The sequence below is a fragment of the Scophthalmus maximus genome, chromosome 22 (genome assembly GCF_022379125.1).
Source record: "Scophthalmus maximus strain ysfricsl-2021 chromosome 22, ASM2237912v1, whole genome shotgun sequence".
NCBI classification, from domain to species: Eukaryota; Metazoa; Chordata; class Actinopteri; order Pleuronectiformes; family Scophthalmidae; genus Scophthalmus; species Scophthalmus maximus.
Genome location: NC_061536.1, coordinates 4,582,501 through 4,596,025, shown reverse-complemented (window position 1 = coordinate 4,596,025; position 13,525 = coordinate 4,582,501). Strand labels below are relative to the sequence as shown.

The 13,525-nt window shown below is 45.1% G+C and overlaps 2 protein-coding genes across 5 annotated transcripts; both read left to right on the top strand.

The window, feature by feature from the left end:
• The first annotated feature begins 1,106 nt into the window (after positions 1-1,106).
• On the top strand, positions 1,107-5,816 carry LOC118292132 (fer3-like protein). Of its 4 annotated transcripts, XM_035620832.2 has the most exons (5): positions 1,107-1,430; positions 1,836-1,908; positions 2,319-2,501; positions 2,593-2,676; positions 4,191-5,816. In XM_035620832.2, the coding sequence occupies exon 5, from the start codon at positions 5,042-5,044 to the stop codon at positions 5,492-5,494; it is 453 nt and encodes a 150-aa protein (XP_035476725.1). In that variant the 5' UTR covers positions 1,107-1,430; positions 1,836-1,908; positions 2,319-2,501; positions 2,593-2,676; positions 4,191-5,041; the 3' UTR covers positions 5,495-5,816. The 4 variants fall into 4 exon arrangements, with proteins under 4 accessions (XP_035476725.1, XP_035476733.1, XP_035476727.1 ...); XM_035620840.2 differs by having other exon boundaries at positions 1,107-1,356; positions 2,439-2,676; XM_035620834.2 differs by having other exon boundaries at positions 1,107-1,356; positions 2,319-2,676.
• Positions 5,817-6,400: 584 nt separating this feature from the next.
• On the top strand, positions 6,401-9,183 carry twist1a (twist family bHLH transcription factor 1a). Its single transcript, XM_035620826.2, has 4 exons — positions 6,401-6,542; positions 6,684-6,941; positions 7,394-8,236; positions 8,696-9,183. Exon 3 carries the CDS (start codon positions 7,658-7,660, stop codon positions 8,207-8,209), a length of 552 nt encoding a protein of 183 aa, XP_035476719.2. The 5' UTR covers positions 6,401-6,542; positions 6,684-6,941; positions 7,394-7,657; the 3' UTR covers positions 8,210-8,236; positions 8,696-9,183.
• Positions 9,184-13,525: the final 4,342 nt, after the last annotated feature.

The window sequence follows — 13,525 nt, the reverse complement described above, 5'->3', positions numbered from 1 at the left end:
CTGTCTGGAACACTGATGTGTAAAGATATTTTCCCTACATTTCCTCAGTGTAAAGAGGAACAAACACCGATTTAACAGATTATGATTTAACTAAGCAAACCCAGACGAGCACACGTGCAGTCAGATGGCATGAGGACAAGCATGCAGTGTTGAAGTACATGGCATTCCTATCTTCATCATCATTATCACCATCATCATCTAAGACTTGTAACTCTTTCCCAGGCAAATCAGGCATCTCAATATACAGATCAGTTGAGAATATGACACTTAAAACAAATGAAACACGGCACCCTTTAAATACACAGTAAAGATTCTGTGACCTTCTATCAGAAATAAACAAAGACATTAGCCAGACAGATAAGGGGGATGGGGGGTGAGTTGAGGCAAGGTGCTGACATGGGTAAGGGCGAGTGGGGGAGCCATGCCATGCAATGAGGTTTTTGGTGGGGCGGTGGAGAGTGGGAGCTAAGAGGCTGGATTAAGAGGAAGAGAGTCATTCTGAAAGGAGTAGCTGAGGGCATGCAGCGGTTTGGCCAGTGGGAGGTGTCGGTTTGGGGGGAAGAGGGGGAGGAGGAGAGGGGCCAATGTGGAGATATATGATGTGGTATTGGGATTCGTCCAACCTCCACACGCACGCACATGCATACATGCATGAGCCCCACCTCTTACGGGCCACCCAGCTGTGTAAACACCCCGTGACTGGGATTTGGCCAAAGTGCCAGGCCAATCAGAGGGCAAGATGTAGAGGCAGGGTGGTACAGGTGAACCAATGAGCCGGCTTCTGGGAGCAAAGAGAGACGGAGAGAAACACTGGGAGCGTCGGAGTGACACAATGAGGAAGAGGCAGACAGGTCAGGAGTTAAACTCATCGCCCTTACGCCCACAGTCTCCCACTCCCTGCCTGCGTCTCCCGCCCACTCTCACAATTTCTATCCAAACTCCACATGATAAAATAATAATGAGTTTTTTTATCTGGTGTAATTTGTTGTCTGTCCATGCAATCAGTTTACAACGACGTCAACTCTTTTCACTTACTTTGACCAAAAGGGAAGTAAAACATGCTATGTCACAACAGCTTTACTGCTTAGACAACAGAAGGAACGCGCGGGATGTGTCATCATTTGTCCGTTCAATCAGTGAGTGGAGAAAAGGAGCAATAGAAAATGACGGAGTTGTAGAGAGAGACAGCTCAGCGAGGGAGAAACGGGGGAGGAGGCAGATTTGAGGAGAACTAAGAAAGAAAGGGAATGCGAGGTCTAGTTTCAGATTTACAGTGGTAGTGGGAGAGATTTGGCGGTGTTCTTACAGCACACTGAGGACAGAGCCAGAGAAGGAGTAAGAAGACAGATTTACATGGTGAGAACAGCTCTGGCTGCTCTGGAGCAGCACACTGTTCTCCGGTGATCTCTATATTAAAAACCTACTCCGGGGTAACAACACAATTACTTTCATATTTTATTCATACACAATCCGTCTTCTTGTGAAATTTGTGACATTGTTATATTCAAAATCGGGACTCAAAGTCTGTTCTTCTCAAGCCACCTATTCAAGTGTTGCTGTGGTATTGTGATGATATATGATATGATATATAATATATAGTCCCAATATCCAGGAGGGATTCAGTGTCATGTACATTAATGCTCATGCAAGTTATGAACTCAAGTGCCAGGCTGCTTGAAGTTTTTTTATGTAGATTCACTGAAACTGAAGCTAAGTAAGAGTAAAAATAATTTAAATTGCAACCTGTCCTAACCAAAAATATGCTGTATTTATTTGCCACATTATCTCCATGGCTCCAACCACTGTGGCTCTGTTTGCTCATCTCTTTGGTCCAGATTAGAATATGTCAACAGTTTGGGATTCAAACTTATTCCATGGTCCCCAGAGGTTGAATGATGACTTTGGTGGGTGAGTTTTCACTTTTCACTTCGCAACAGTGACACAAAAGCTTGTTATTCAATACATTTTTAATTGAAATTCAGGGTTCCCAGAGGATGAACCTCTCTGACTTTGATCATCTGACTTGTCCGATAGTGCCACCACGAGGTTGACATTTTTTTTGATTTTAAGTGATACAACTCCGTGAAATTTGTCACACACATCCATGTCATACTATCATTAATATCACTCTGCGTAACCAATAATAACAGAGCAGAGCAGGAACTTTTGCAATTATGTGTCTGTACTGTGTGTTTTCACTCAGACAAAACTGGGACAAACCCGGTGTGTATGTGTTTGTGTGTGTGTGTGTGTGTGTGTGTGTGTGTGTGTGTGTGTGTGTGTGCGCGCCTCTTTTGGGCCCTTACTCCTTATTTAAGACCAATATTTACCCAGCAGCCCCAGGGTGAGATTACCTCATATTCTCCCGCCCAGCTGTGCTTTCTCAGCGTTTCCACGACAACCGGCGGAATGTCCCATCATGTTTATCTGCCCGCCAGGGAAACCGAGAGGAGGAGGAGGAAGCGGCGAGGGGAGATGGAGAAGATACACTTCAGTTAAGAGTGTGTATACAAGAAAAGCGCTTGCATGGATTGATCATTCGGGAATGCAAAAGGAACTTCACTACTTGTGTGTGTCGGTGTGTCCACACAGATGTGAGCACAAGCATCGAGCTACAGGAAGTTGAGCAGGACATCTACCCCGCAACTGTCAAGAAGCTGAGTAACAAAAACAAAAGTAAAATCTCTCAAATATCATTGGCAAGCTCTCAAGTAGTTTCGTTGAGTCTTTATTTACTTTCTATTCATGGAGACTAATGACAACTTTTGAAAACACAACTGCCCCTTCTTTAGTATTTACAACAAAATCAGTGGGTTATAAAACACAACAATGTTGTAACCAAAAATCTAGTGCCATTTTATGTGTTTTATCGTCATTAATATCTCCTATGTTGTATCCAAAAAAGTTAATGAATGCTTGACACCAAAAATCCTTCTCATATACATGTACAAATCACTCACTGCCACCTTATCTTACATATTTATTGATGTTTTCAAGACTAATTAGAAGTATCATCATATGTGATTATTGTTATTTCATCAAGCATTTCAAAAATTCTTATTTGTTAATAGATGCTTCACATGAGTTGTAATTAATGACAGATAATCATAAAATGTCTTGATAGTTGCTTTGAGCCACATTGTTAGCTACTTCAGTTCAGGGTCCTGGGATTGTGCATCTCATTTTCATGGCTTTCCAATCGAACAGAGGTATCACCATTGTAATAGGTTCAGTGCTTTAATATAAACTGTGCGTAATTAAAATGCATATAAATGCTAAATATGGAGAGGTCATTTTAAGTTTTACTTACTTTGCTGCTATAATCTGAAATGATAAGAGATAGCCAACGCAAAAACGTCTATTCAATATGAGCGTTCATACCTAATAGCTGCAAAAATAGATGTATTCAAAGACTTTCCCTGTGATGGAATAGTGACCTGACGACCAAATTGATCACAATATGAACAGCGGCTTAGTTCCGAACTTAGTGTACTCACTTAATTTTTTTACTTTTTGTCCTGTGAAGCTGAAAGTTAAACATTTTCATGGCATTAGGAACAATTCGTCATCATGTGTAAGCTTTAAAACCACCAGCGCTACTTTGGCTGATTTCAGCAACTTTTAGAACAGAACACCCTCCTCCTTTAACCACAAACGTTTAGTTGCTCCTGAGTAAACTGTTTAACCCCAAAGCACCTAACTTTTTCTGTTCTGGACAGTTCCTGTTTCTGGGTTTGCGTATGAGGTATAACTTTTCCTGCTGCCTATTCAATCATTAAATAAATCAGTGTTTGTGTTCTTAGTCAAGCTGCCTGATTTTAGAACAATTTAGATTTATTTAGAATAACTCTAGAATAACTTTAGAATAATAATAAATTTAGAATAACTCTATCGATATTTGTTTTTTTAAAGCAAAGAAAATTCTATTTGGCAAGTCAACAGTGGAATTTGTCTCTCCTCATAACCTTAACAGTAAATGAAACATTTCAAATAAAGTTTGTGTCCCAGAGGAATACACACACTATAGACATCTGCCATGGTTTTGGGACAAAATAGACACATGTGCTTCTTTATTGTCCAATCCGCTGAGGTGGACACAGCCTATACTTTCACGCAACGATTACGTCTTAAATCAAAGAATGTTCTGGGAAATTGTGTATTAATGTTTATCTTTTTGTTAATCTTTACAGAAAAGGCTGAAAAAAGGAGAATGGGTGACTGAGTTCAGTAAAACAAGGCAAACAACATTCAGGTCAGACTATGATCTGTCTCAACTTCTCGGATTTGTTATCCCCCACTATCATTAAAAAATGGTGCCGCTGATGCAGAGCACTTTATAATGACCGGGCGCTCCCAGAGGATTGAAGCCCTCTGTTACACCAGCGGCCCTCTCAGCAGTCCCTGCACCGTGGACACTGTCTAGCCATGGAAACGGACAGTTAGGCTGTTTGCTTTAATTTGCAACAGAAAAGCTGGTGGTGTATAGTGACAGTTAGGGAATGTTCTGTTTGGTCTCCCCCTGGCCTGTTTAAGTGATAAAAGTGTCATTATTTAGCCTCTGAAGCAGAGCAGTGAGTGCAAACAAGACTGCCTGACCCTCTGTCAAGAGCCTCCGTTCTTCAGAAGCTCATTAAGGGCCTCCAGGACAGCACATCAATTGGCAGGGCCCTCGCAGTTTCCTCTCTGCCTTCTTAAGCCTCACTCGTCGGATTCAACCCACTCATCGGCCGACCCAGCGACACAACTGAGCTCAATTTAGGGCTCGTGGGGACGTGAAAGATGTCGCGCTGTGAGGTGCCATAGGCGATTTATTAAATCGGCAGGATAGGGGCCTTGGATTTGAGCCAAATAGGATCTCACCCTGTCGAGCTCTGTCCGGATTTGGATTCACGTGTCGAGGTGCTCTCCTGCTGTGTCCTCTGTGTCTGGGGAACGACTTCAGACGGTCCCGTGGACGCTGTGATTGGTTCGTCCGCTTGGCTGAATAGCAGACGCGTAAAAGTGACATATTCCCTATGAGGCTGCAGTTGGAAGGCTGGCTATGGCGCTGCAAGGCCGCTTAGTGGACTCTGCGTTAATGCATGTTGTCGGTGACATGAACCTGATAGAGTTTCCCCAGAAGTACACGTTCGGGCCGAAAGAGCAGGTGGATACTACCCCGCCCAGCCCGGGCCACCCGACGCGGCTGAGCGACTCGCCCTGGAGCAGGGACTCGGACAACGACGTGCGCACTGCGGAGCTATGCGCCGAGCATCTGGTGGTGGGCCCGCCGAGGTACTGCAGGTCCAAACGCAGGAGGCTCATCACCGTGGTGCAGCGACAGGCGGCCAACGTGCGGGAAAGAAGGCGGATGTTCAGCCTCAACGAGGCGTTTGATGAGCTGAGGGGGAAAGTTCCTACATTCGCCTACGAGAAGAGGCTGTCCCGCATCGAGACGCTCCGCCTCGCCATCGTCTACATCTCCTTCATGACGGACCTGCTGGAGACCACCTGAGGGGGAACAGTGTATATGTAAACTCCATTCCATGGCCACTGGGCCAGATTGAGTTTACCACCGATTTCAGCGAGGACGCCGAACTGATGAACTGACTGCATTCAATACTATCTCAGTCTTGGACTGCAAGTTTAAAGAAAACACCTGAGACTAAGATTGTCATTTCCAAAGAAACATTTTCTGAGAAGCTGCATCAGTGGCAACATGTCATTATATCATTTTATTAGACTGACGTAAACAGGCTGAGAACACTTTCTCCAAATATAATCCATATAATATATGTGACTTATTGTTGTTAAAAAAAATAAACGTATAGGCTGTGGCGATGTATGTGTTCTTTGCAGTCGTATCCAACGACAAGGAGAACAAACATAAAACTTAATTCAGACACGTTCAAGGTTATAATGTCCGATGACAGGTCTCGTGACGTAAACGTTTGTTTTCATCTTGATGTACAAAGGGCTGCGTACACACGTTGACCCACATTGTGGGACACAACGACGTGCGTAATGCGAGAGTTAACGGCCAGGTGTGTTTCTCAGCACCTTGGAGAGCGACACGGCCGCTCGCCTCACCTGCTCCCTGTGTGTGTGTGTGTGTGTGTGTGTGTGAGAGAGAGCGAGAGAGTGTGTGTGTGTGTGTGTGTGTGTGTGAGAGAGAGAGAGAGAGAGAGGCAGAGAGAGAGAGAGAGAGAGAGAGACGTTCCCCAAACTGAAAAATGAAAGCAAATTAGGGGATTTAAAAGCCTTATCCGATTAAAATGCAGCGGATTTGAAAATCCAGCCACTGGATATTGTCTTTGGCACTGAGGTGTGAATTGAGTCGGATAAGGAGAGAGGTGGGTCGAGATCCGGAGAGGTGAACTGAAAAAAATAGATCGTCCAGCTCCCTGCTCCATGGCGAATTGTTTCGGATTGAAAGAGTTGTGTTTGGAGCAGGGACATGCAGGCCCAAAGGGAGCTTGTGGCAGTGTCTCCCCCCCCCCCCCAAAAAAAGGGGTCCAGGTCGGTCCTGCTGTTGCCCTCCGCGTTTGTGTCACCCTTCCAAGGTGAGGCCTTTCCACACGTACGACCACACACTTGGTGTATTTCTGTTGGATTGTGACAGTGGGTGCTTATCGCAGTGTAGGCCCCAGAGCTGGGTGCTCATGTGTGCGTGTTTGGCGGCTCATTTCTCTCTCCCCCCCCAGTCCATCCTTATCACCTCCAGTGTTTGCATTGCGCTCCGGCCGTACACCGCCTGCAGCGTCCCGCTGTGAGCACGGATCCGCCCTGTGAGCTCCCTGGGACGGCCTGTCTTTTAAACCTGAGCCGCGGTGTCGAGATCCCTGCGTGAGACGGACCCATTTAAGCGCATACCTCGACGCGGGGCTGCTGACGGGAAAATAAACACCCCGGCCTGCTTGTGCGAGCGGAGGCCCCCTGCTGTGACAACCTCCTGCGTTTCGGTAGGTCTGATACTTTTCACCGCTGCTCCCGAGCAGGGCCCGGACCTGAGCCGACAGGCTTGGAGAGGATTGTCTGTTCTTTGTCTTTGATCAAAGGGCCTTGAACGCGACACAAAAATGTCCAAATGAGTGAACGTGGAGGCAGTCTAATTCCGTGTCCAAGTTCCTTTTATAGGCTCTCATGAATAGATTACCATTGCTCCGCGTGTTTTACAATAAATTCAAGAAGGTTAGAAAAAAGAGCATTAGGCATTTTAAGTGGAAATATATTGAAGTGAGGTATAGAGGGAAAGAATTCATCCTTAATTCTTTCGGCCTTTCCACAAATCCACACCTATAATTCAATAACACCGCCCAGACTACACCTCCTTTCCCAATCCTGTGTAAAAATGAGCCTGAATGTCCTAAACTCTATTCCCAATATTATAACTAGACCTCTCCTTCTCCCGCAGTATTATGTTACACTCCTCCACCCAATCACAGCGCTCCCCCAAATCCTCCTGCCTGCTCCTATAAGAGCCCCGATCGTCCCAGTCTGGCAGCCACCTCTCTCTCTCTCCGTGGCGCACGAGATTTACCGTAATACCAGCCCACACCCCACTGCAGGCCACACTCCCCATACCTGCCCTGTTTGTTGATGTTGTAACCAGTTCAGGGGATTCGGGTCAGGGGTTATAGCGGTGCTCCAGACCACAGAACAGTTTTGGGGAGAGACGATGCGGGAAGAGGACTCCACCACAATGGACAGCGCGGGGAACAGCGAGGAGGAGACCGACCGTCAGCTGCCGCGCAGAGGAGGCAGGAGGCGGCGGGCGGCACGGAGGAGCGCGGACGCGGAGGATGAGGAGGGAGACGAGGAGAGTCCGAGCCCGGGGAAGAAGAAATGCAGAAAGAGCAGCGACGGTGGAGGCGACAGCGCCGGGAGCGGCGGCAGTGAGGCCAGCAGCAGCCCCGCGCGCTCCTTCGAAGACCTGCATACGCAGCGCGTGATGGCCAACGTCCGCGAGCGGCAGCGGACACAGTCTCTCAACGAGGCATTCACGTCGTTGCGAAAGATCATCCCGACCCTCCCCTCGGACAAACTCAGCAAGATCCAGACGCTGAAGCTGGCGGCCCGGTACATCGACTTCCTGTGCCAAGTTCTGCAGAGCGACGAGCTGGACGCGCGAGGAACCAGCTGCAGCTACGTGGCGCACGAGCGCCTGAGCTACGCGTTCTCGGTCTGGAGGATGGGGGACGCGTGTTCTCTGTCTACTACGTCCCACTAGCAGGGCTGCTGTGGATGGGACAGCGCGGTAGGCTGAACTCCTTTCACCTTTTCGTCCTGCAGGGAAACAAACAGTGCCAGAATGGTCCCAGGCGCATCTTACGCACCGAACCTGGCTGAAAGAGCAGCGAAATATAGTTCCAGTAGATATATCACTGCAATATTTGTATGAACACCCCCCTTCAAAACTGTTTTACAATTCATAATGTCTGCGTTGTGTTCCTTGTGAAATGTTAGGCATTTCTCTCCGAGTAGAGGCTCCTAAACTCTATTAATTGTCAAACTGAAGATTTCCCCATCCAACTTAATATTTGAAATTCATCACATCGCGATGCGTAGTTGTTTACAACTGATGTGTGAAGTGGTCAGAGTGTTTTCATTAAATATGAAGTTACATCGCTACGCTTAAATAAAAAAAAACCCTCAACATATAGTTCTACGAATTACTATTTTGTTTCTTCATCAAAGTATTTCTTTTTTTTCACAGATTGAGGAACCAGTGGATCAGACCAACCCTTCAGATAGACTGAAACAGGCCAATCAGAGCGGAGGCCATGCAGGCACAGCCGCTGTGCGTCAGGCCTGAGAGGGGCGCGGGCTTTTCATCTTTCCCTTTGCACGGACTGTGCGGTTTGCAAAGGAGCACTTAGGACAGACAGGACGGACATGAAGAAAAAGAGAGACCACTGCGACTATGAATGTTGAAAAAACGAAAGGAGCTCCGAGGAACTGCTCTGCTTTGACACGAGTGGGGAAAAAGACAATTCATATCATATTCTTTGTGAAACAGCAGATGAAGTATTTTGTATTTATTTTTTATACAGGTGCAACATTCCTCTCCCCTCTTCTCAAATAAAAGTTATTTATTTTTTGGGTAATCACAGAATGCTGAACGGATCTGGAGTCTGCGCATTTGGAGTGCTGTAAATATTTGGTAGTACCTTAAATAAAATAAAAATATGAAGGTATCTTTCATTCCTCTCAGTTGCCTGGATTTTCATTAGACTTCAACTTAAATTCTTAAACAAGAGGCTGAATTTCAACACCATCAGCTGAAGGCGTGAGGTGTAGTTATTTGACAAAATAATTGTTTTGTTTTTTATACCTGTTTTTTATTTGAAACAAACTTATTTCTCATAGCCTCAGTGCATTAAGTTAATGGGGAGAGTTTATTTTCATTCGTTGCTGCTGAATCCCCAGTCGCCTAAACCACAGTGGAGGGGGACAAAAGAAAACATCTCATACCTGTGGCTTTATTCTGTAGTGATTTCTTGAGCTCAGGGATCTGGGAAACCCATAATTAGTTGGTGGTCTGTTTGAACAGGGCAAAAGTGGAGCTGTAGCAGGCATGTATGATATTCCCAGATGTCCTGCGAGCCACAGGTCAGCGTGTCTTCTGCAGGTGCTACATCAGCTACACCCGAGAGCTTTGACAGATAGATGTGGTGCTTAAGGGTCATACTGATATTGGTCATAGAGATAACATACAGCTGCAATTCTGTTTCAAATAGGAAATAGTCATACCTGTCATATAATATAAAAACAAGACTAACATAGCAATACAAAGGGAAAAATATTTTAGTTTTTTAGAAAGTACTCACGGTGTATAATCCAAAACTGCTTGACTCAGTGCAATTTCAATGCAACTGTTTTGTAAAACTGTTTATCAAATTCTTCCTAAATATCCGAAAAATATTTTGCAGTTAAGATCTCCCACAGATACATAATGAAGACACAGTCACATTCACATTGTGTTGCAAACACACAATTTTTCGAAAGAAACGCCCCTTATAAAAATGGGACAAATACAATTATAAAATCGTTTCTCACTCTGGGATATTGATAGTAGTTTAGACACAAATCCTCTCTTTATTAGCGGCCCATTGATCAACCTGAAGAGAATCCCTTATATACAAATATCTGTGCTAAAATATATTATCAGTAAGGTAGGACTGATTAGACCAGGACTACAGGGCTAGAGGTGCTTTTACTTGCTTAAATCCAAGATTTCCTTCCCTTAAATGTGAGTCAATGTCATTAAAACAGAGATCCCTGAGAAATAGAGGATAATACTGGTTGGACATTCGGAGATGATACTGAGCTCAAAAGAACAACTCCCTTTAGTGCGTTCCCTTTCCAACGGGCTGTTGTCGGATGACGATGGGAGCATTGCGGTGATTTTGCATCACAGGTTGTGTGCGGAAGGTAAAGCCATCAGCTCTGACCCGGGGCCCTCCCCTGCCACTGGGGGGAATCGATTCCCACCCTTAGATCACCGTGGCCATGTTATCTTAAACTTGAGGCTGTTGCTCTGACACAGAGGAATGTCACCTCTGAGGCTCTGAAACACACACACACACACACACACACACACACAAACACACTCACTCACTCACACACATATAGGTTGTACACACACACACACAGAGGGAGATTTCTCACGCCTACCAAACAGGGAAATACATTCCACAGAGGGACAAGAGAGAGAGAGAGAGGGTAAAGAGGGCTCCTGCAACTCAGCTCCTACCCACCTTTGATGTTTGAAGGTAATGGGACGACTGCTTGTTATCAGTGTGAAGGCATCTGGCTCTCTGGACTTCGGTGTGCTATGATTTATAGACTCTTTGATGACTGACACTCGCACTCAAACACACGCTCTCCAGCTCATTAATCACAGTTTATATCTGCCTGCGTTGGACTTGTAGTCCTTGAACAAATCTGAGTGTCAAAGGTGCGGGCCTGTGTGTGTATGTGTGTGTGTGTGTGTGTGTGTGTGCGTGTGTGTGTGTGTGTGTGCGTGTGTGTGTTTGTGTGTGTGTGTGTGTGTGTGTGTGTGTGTGTGTGTGTGCATGTGTGTGCGTGTGTGTGTGTGTGTGTGTGTGTGTGTGTGTGTGTGTGTGTTGATAATGCCAGGAGCTGTAAATCTTTGTAAAAATGGATCTCTCAGTCATCGGCAGCGGGCCCATATTGTTGTCTGTCTGGTTGTGTAATAGTTTAATCACTGCAGCAGCAGAGCTCTACCTTTGAGCTGTCTGTCTCCCTGACTTCCATCCTCCTCTTAAGTTCCCCATTACAAGGTAACAGGCCCTGGTTTATATCAACCCCCAACACTGCAAGACAAGGGACACACACACACACACACACACACACACACACACACACACACACACACACACACACACAGGGGATGAGAGCACAGGAGAGACTAGATTTAGTCTGGTTTCCATTGGTGCTAATTATCTGTTTCATCTCAACCTGAAGCAGTTAGTGAGTGTGTACATGCCCGTGTGTGTGTGTGTGTGTGTGTGTGTTGATCATGCTTTTGTTTAGCTGTGTTTGTGTTTCTGTGTGTGCGCTATTACTTGCGGTTGGCTGCTTTGGACACATACAATCTCCAATCGAGACGACCATTTACCTGAAAAATGAAACTGAAATAGAGACACTGCACCGCTGTACATGAAGCGCAGATGAATGTTTAAAATATCTTTTTCTTTCATCTATTTTACTTCACATCCTCTTTGACTTTATTTGAACACTGTATTGGTGTCAAGGTGACAGGTTGGGGTTTTGGGTCGGCCTCATCAGTGTGGTTTGATGCTGTGCAGCAGAAAAAAGTGTACACAAATACACATACACATTTTCAGGTGCTTATTCCAAAAGATCACAATTGTAAATATCTCTTTCAAAAGACTCACAACATTTTCAGATGCTATTAGTTGACAGTGCATTTATTGTAAAAGGACTTGAAACATTTTGAAGCCACTGAATAACCTTTTGTATAATTTATTGTGTGGTAGTGAAGGTTGATTTCAAAAGGCAGGAAAAGAAACCTGAACAGGTTAGTCTCATTTTGGGACTGAGCCGCAATGCTTTTGGGTTTGGGTTTGAAAGAAATAGGTTGTTTAGAGGAGATGGGATCTAGTGAAAGGCCAGAATTTAGCTGAGTTGACTTGCATTATGGACAAATTAAGGATCCATGTTTGGGACCAGAGGTCAGGATATCGTGGCCTATGCTGCATAAATTATGATCAACTGAAAAAAAAAAGTCAAAGTCAAAACTAAATCACAGGATTCCCCCTTCAATGATACACCTGAATGTATTTAGTCTCTCTGTACCTGAAGAAACAATATTTTGGTGTCTGTCCTTCAAGGAATACTTTTTAGTATGATGGGTAGTATGAGATATTAAGGTGAGTATTTGAAATGTTGCTTTTAAAAGACATAGTAATGCTTTACAAAGACAGGAACTCTACAGGAAGAGAAGCCCAGTAACATAATGATCTCACAAACACATATGTTCCCTGGGGTCGGTGCCAACTGCGACCATCATTCTTGACCCGTGACCTCTCAAACTGACCCTGTTGGACCCCCGGCTGGACCACAAGCCACCGCATTCACCTCCGCAGAATGACAACTTCGTTCACTAATACCTCTCAGATGCATGGGCAGAGGAGCAAAGGGACACTCTGTGTGGATCATTGCGGACAATGGCATGAAGGCAGAAAAATGTCCCGCTGCAGGGATGAGATTGAAAAGGAACAAACTGATGAAGTAGCGAGGTAAAAGAGGACGAGAAGTTGTATAAAAGGGGCAGGAAGAAGGGAGCAAACTTATAGGAATCCTCTCAGTGCTCCTGCCCAGGGCTGTTTATCTTGCAGATTGAGTTAAGCACAAGCCCCTTATAACTCTCCACATACCAGACAATATCGCAGTGGCCCCGCTTTACAAATATAAACACAGGCGCTTTATCAAAGACCGGCAGGGTTCATTCAAACACATAGGCTCTTTCTCCTAACTTAATTTAGCGCACCCTCCACAAAGTTCCCTTATTGAATTTAAGATGTTTGACTGTCTAATTCTGGCTGAAAATGGCGAACATTAGGGGGTCTGCTGATGGATGTTAAAGGGGTTTTTCTTCATGTTTACCTTTTAAAACCACACTGGCCTCTTATCACGCGTGGATCTATGGGCTATCAGTATGGAAAAGCCCTGTAGGTCACGCACAACCCAGTGTGTGTTATTGCCACAGAGAGAAGGCATTGTTGAATTCAACATAGAGGCATTCACAATGATGGGACTGTGGTTTTCAGGGGGGAAATGTATGTTTCCTTGTTGTGTTAACAGTGGAGAGGATTGTCTTGACTCTGCTAATAGTAACACACACACACGCTCACACACACACACACACACACACACACACACACACACACACACACAGTGTTGCATCATCCTATCTTATATAAAGTTTTTGAGCTTCTCTCTGTTGAAAGTAATAACCACAGCACAGCCATAGTTTACTGCCGTTCTGAGGGCCCCT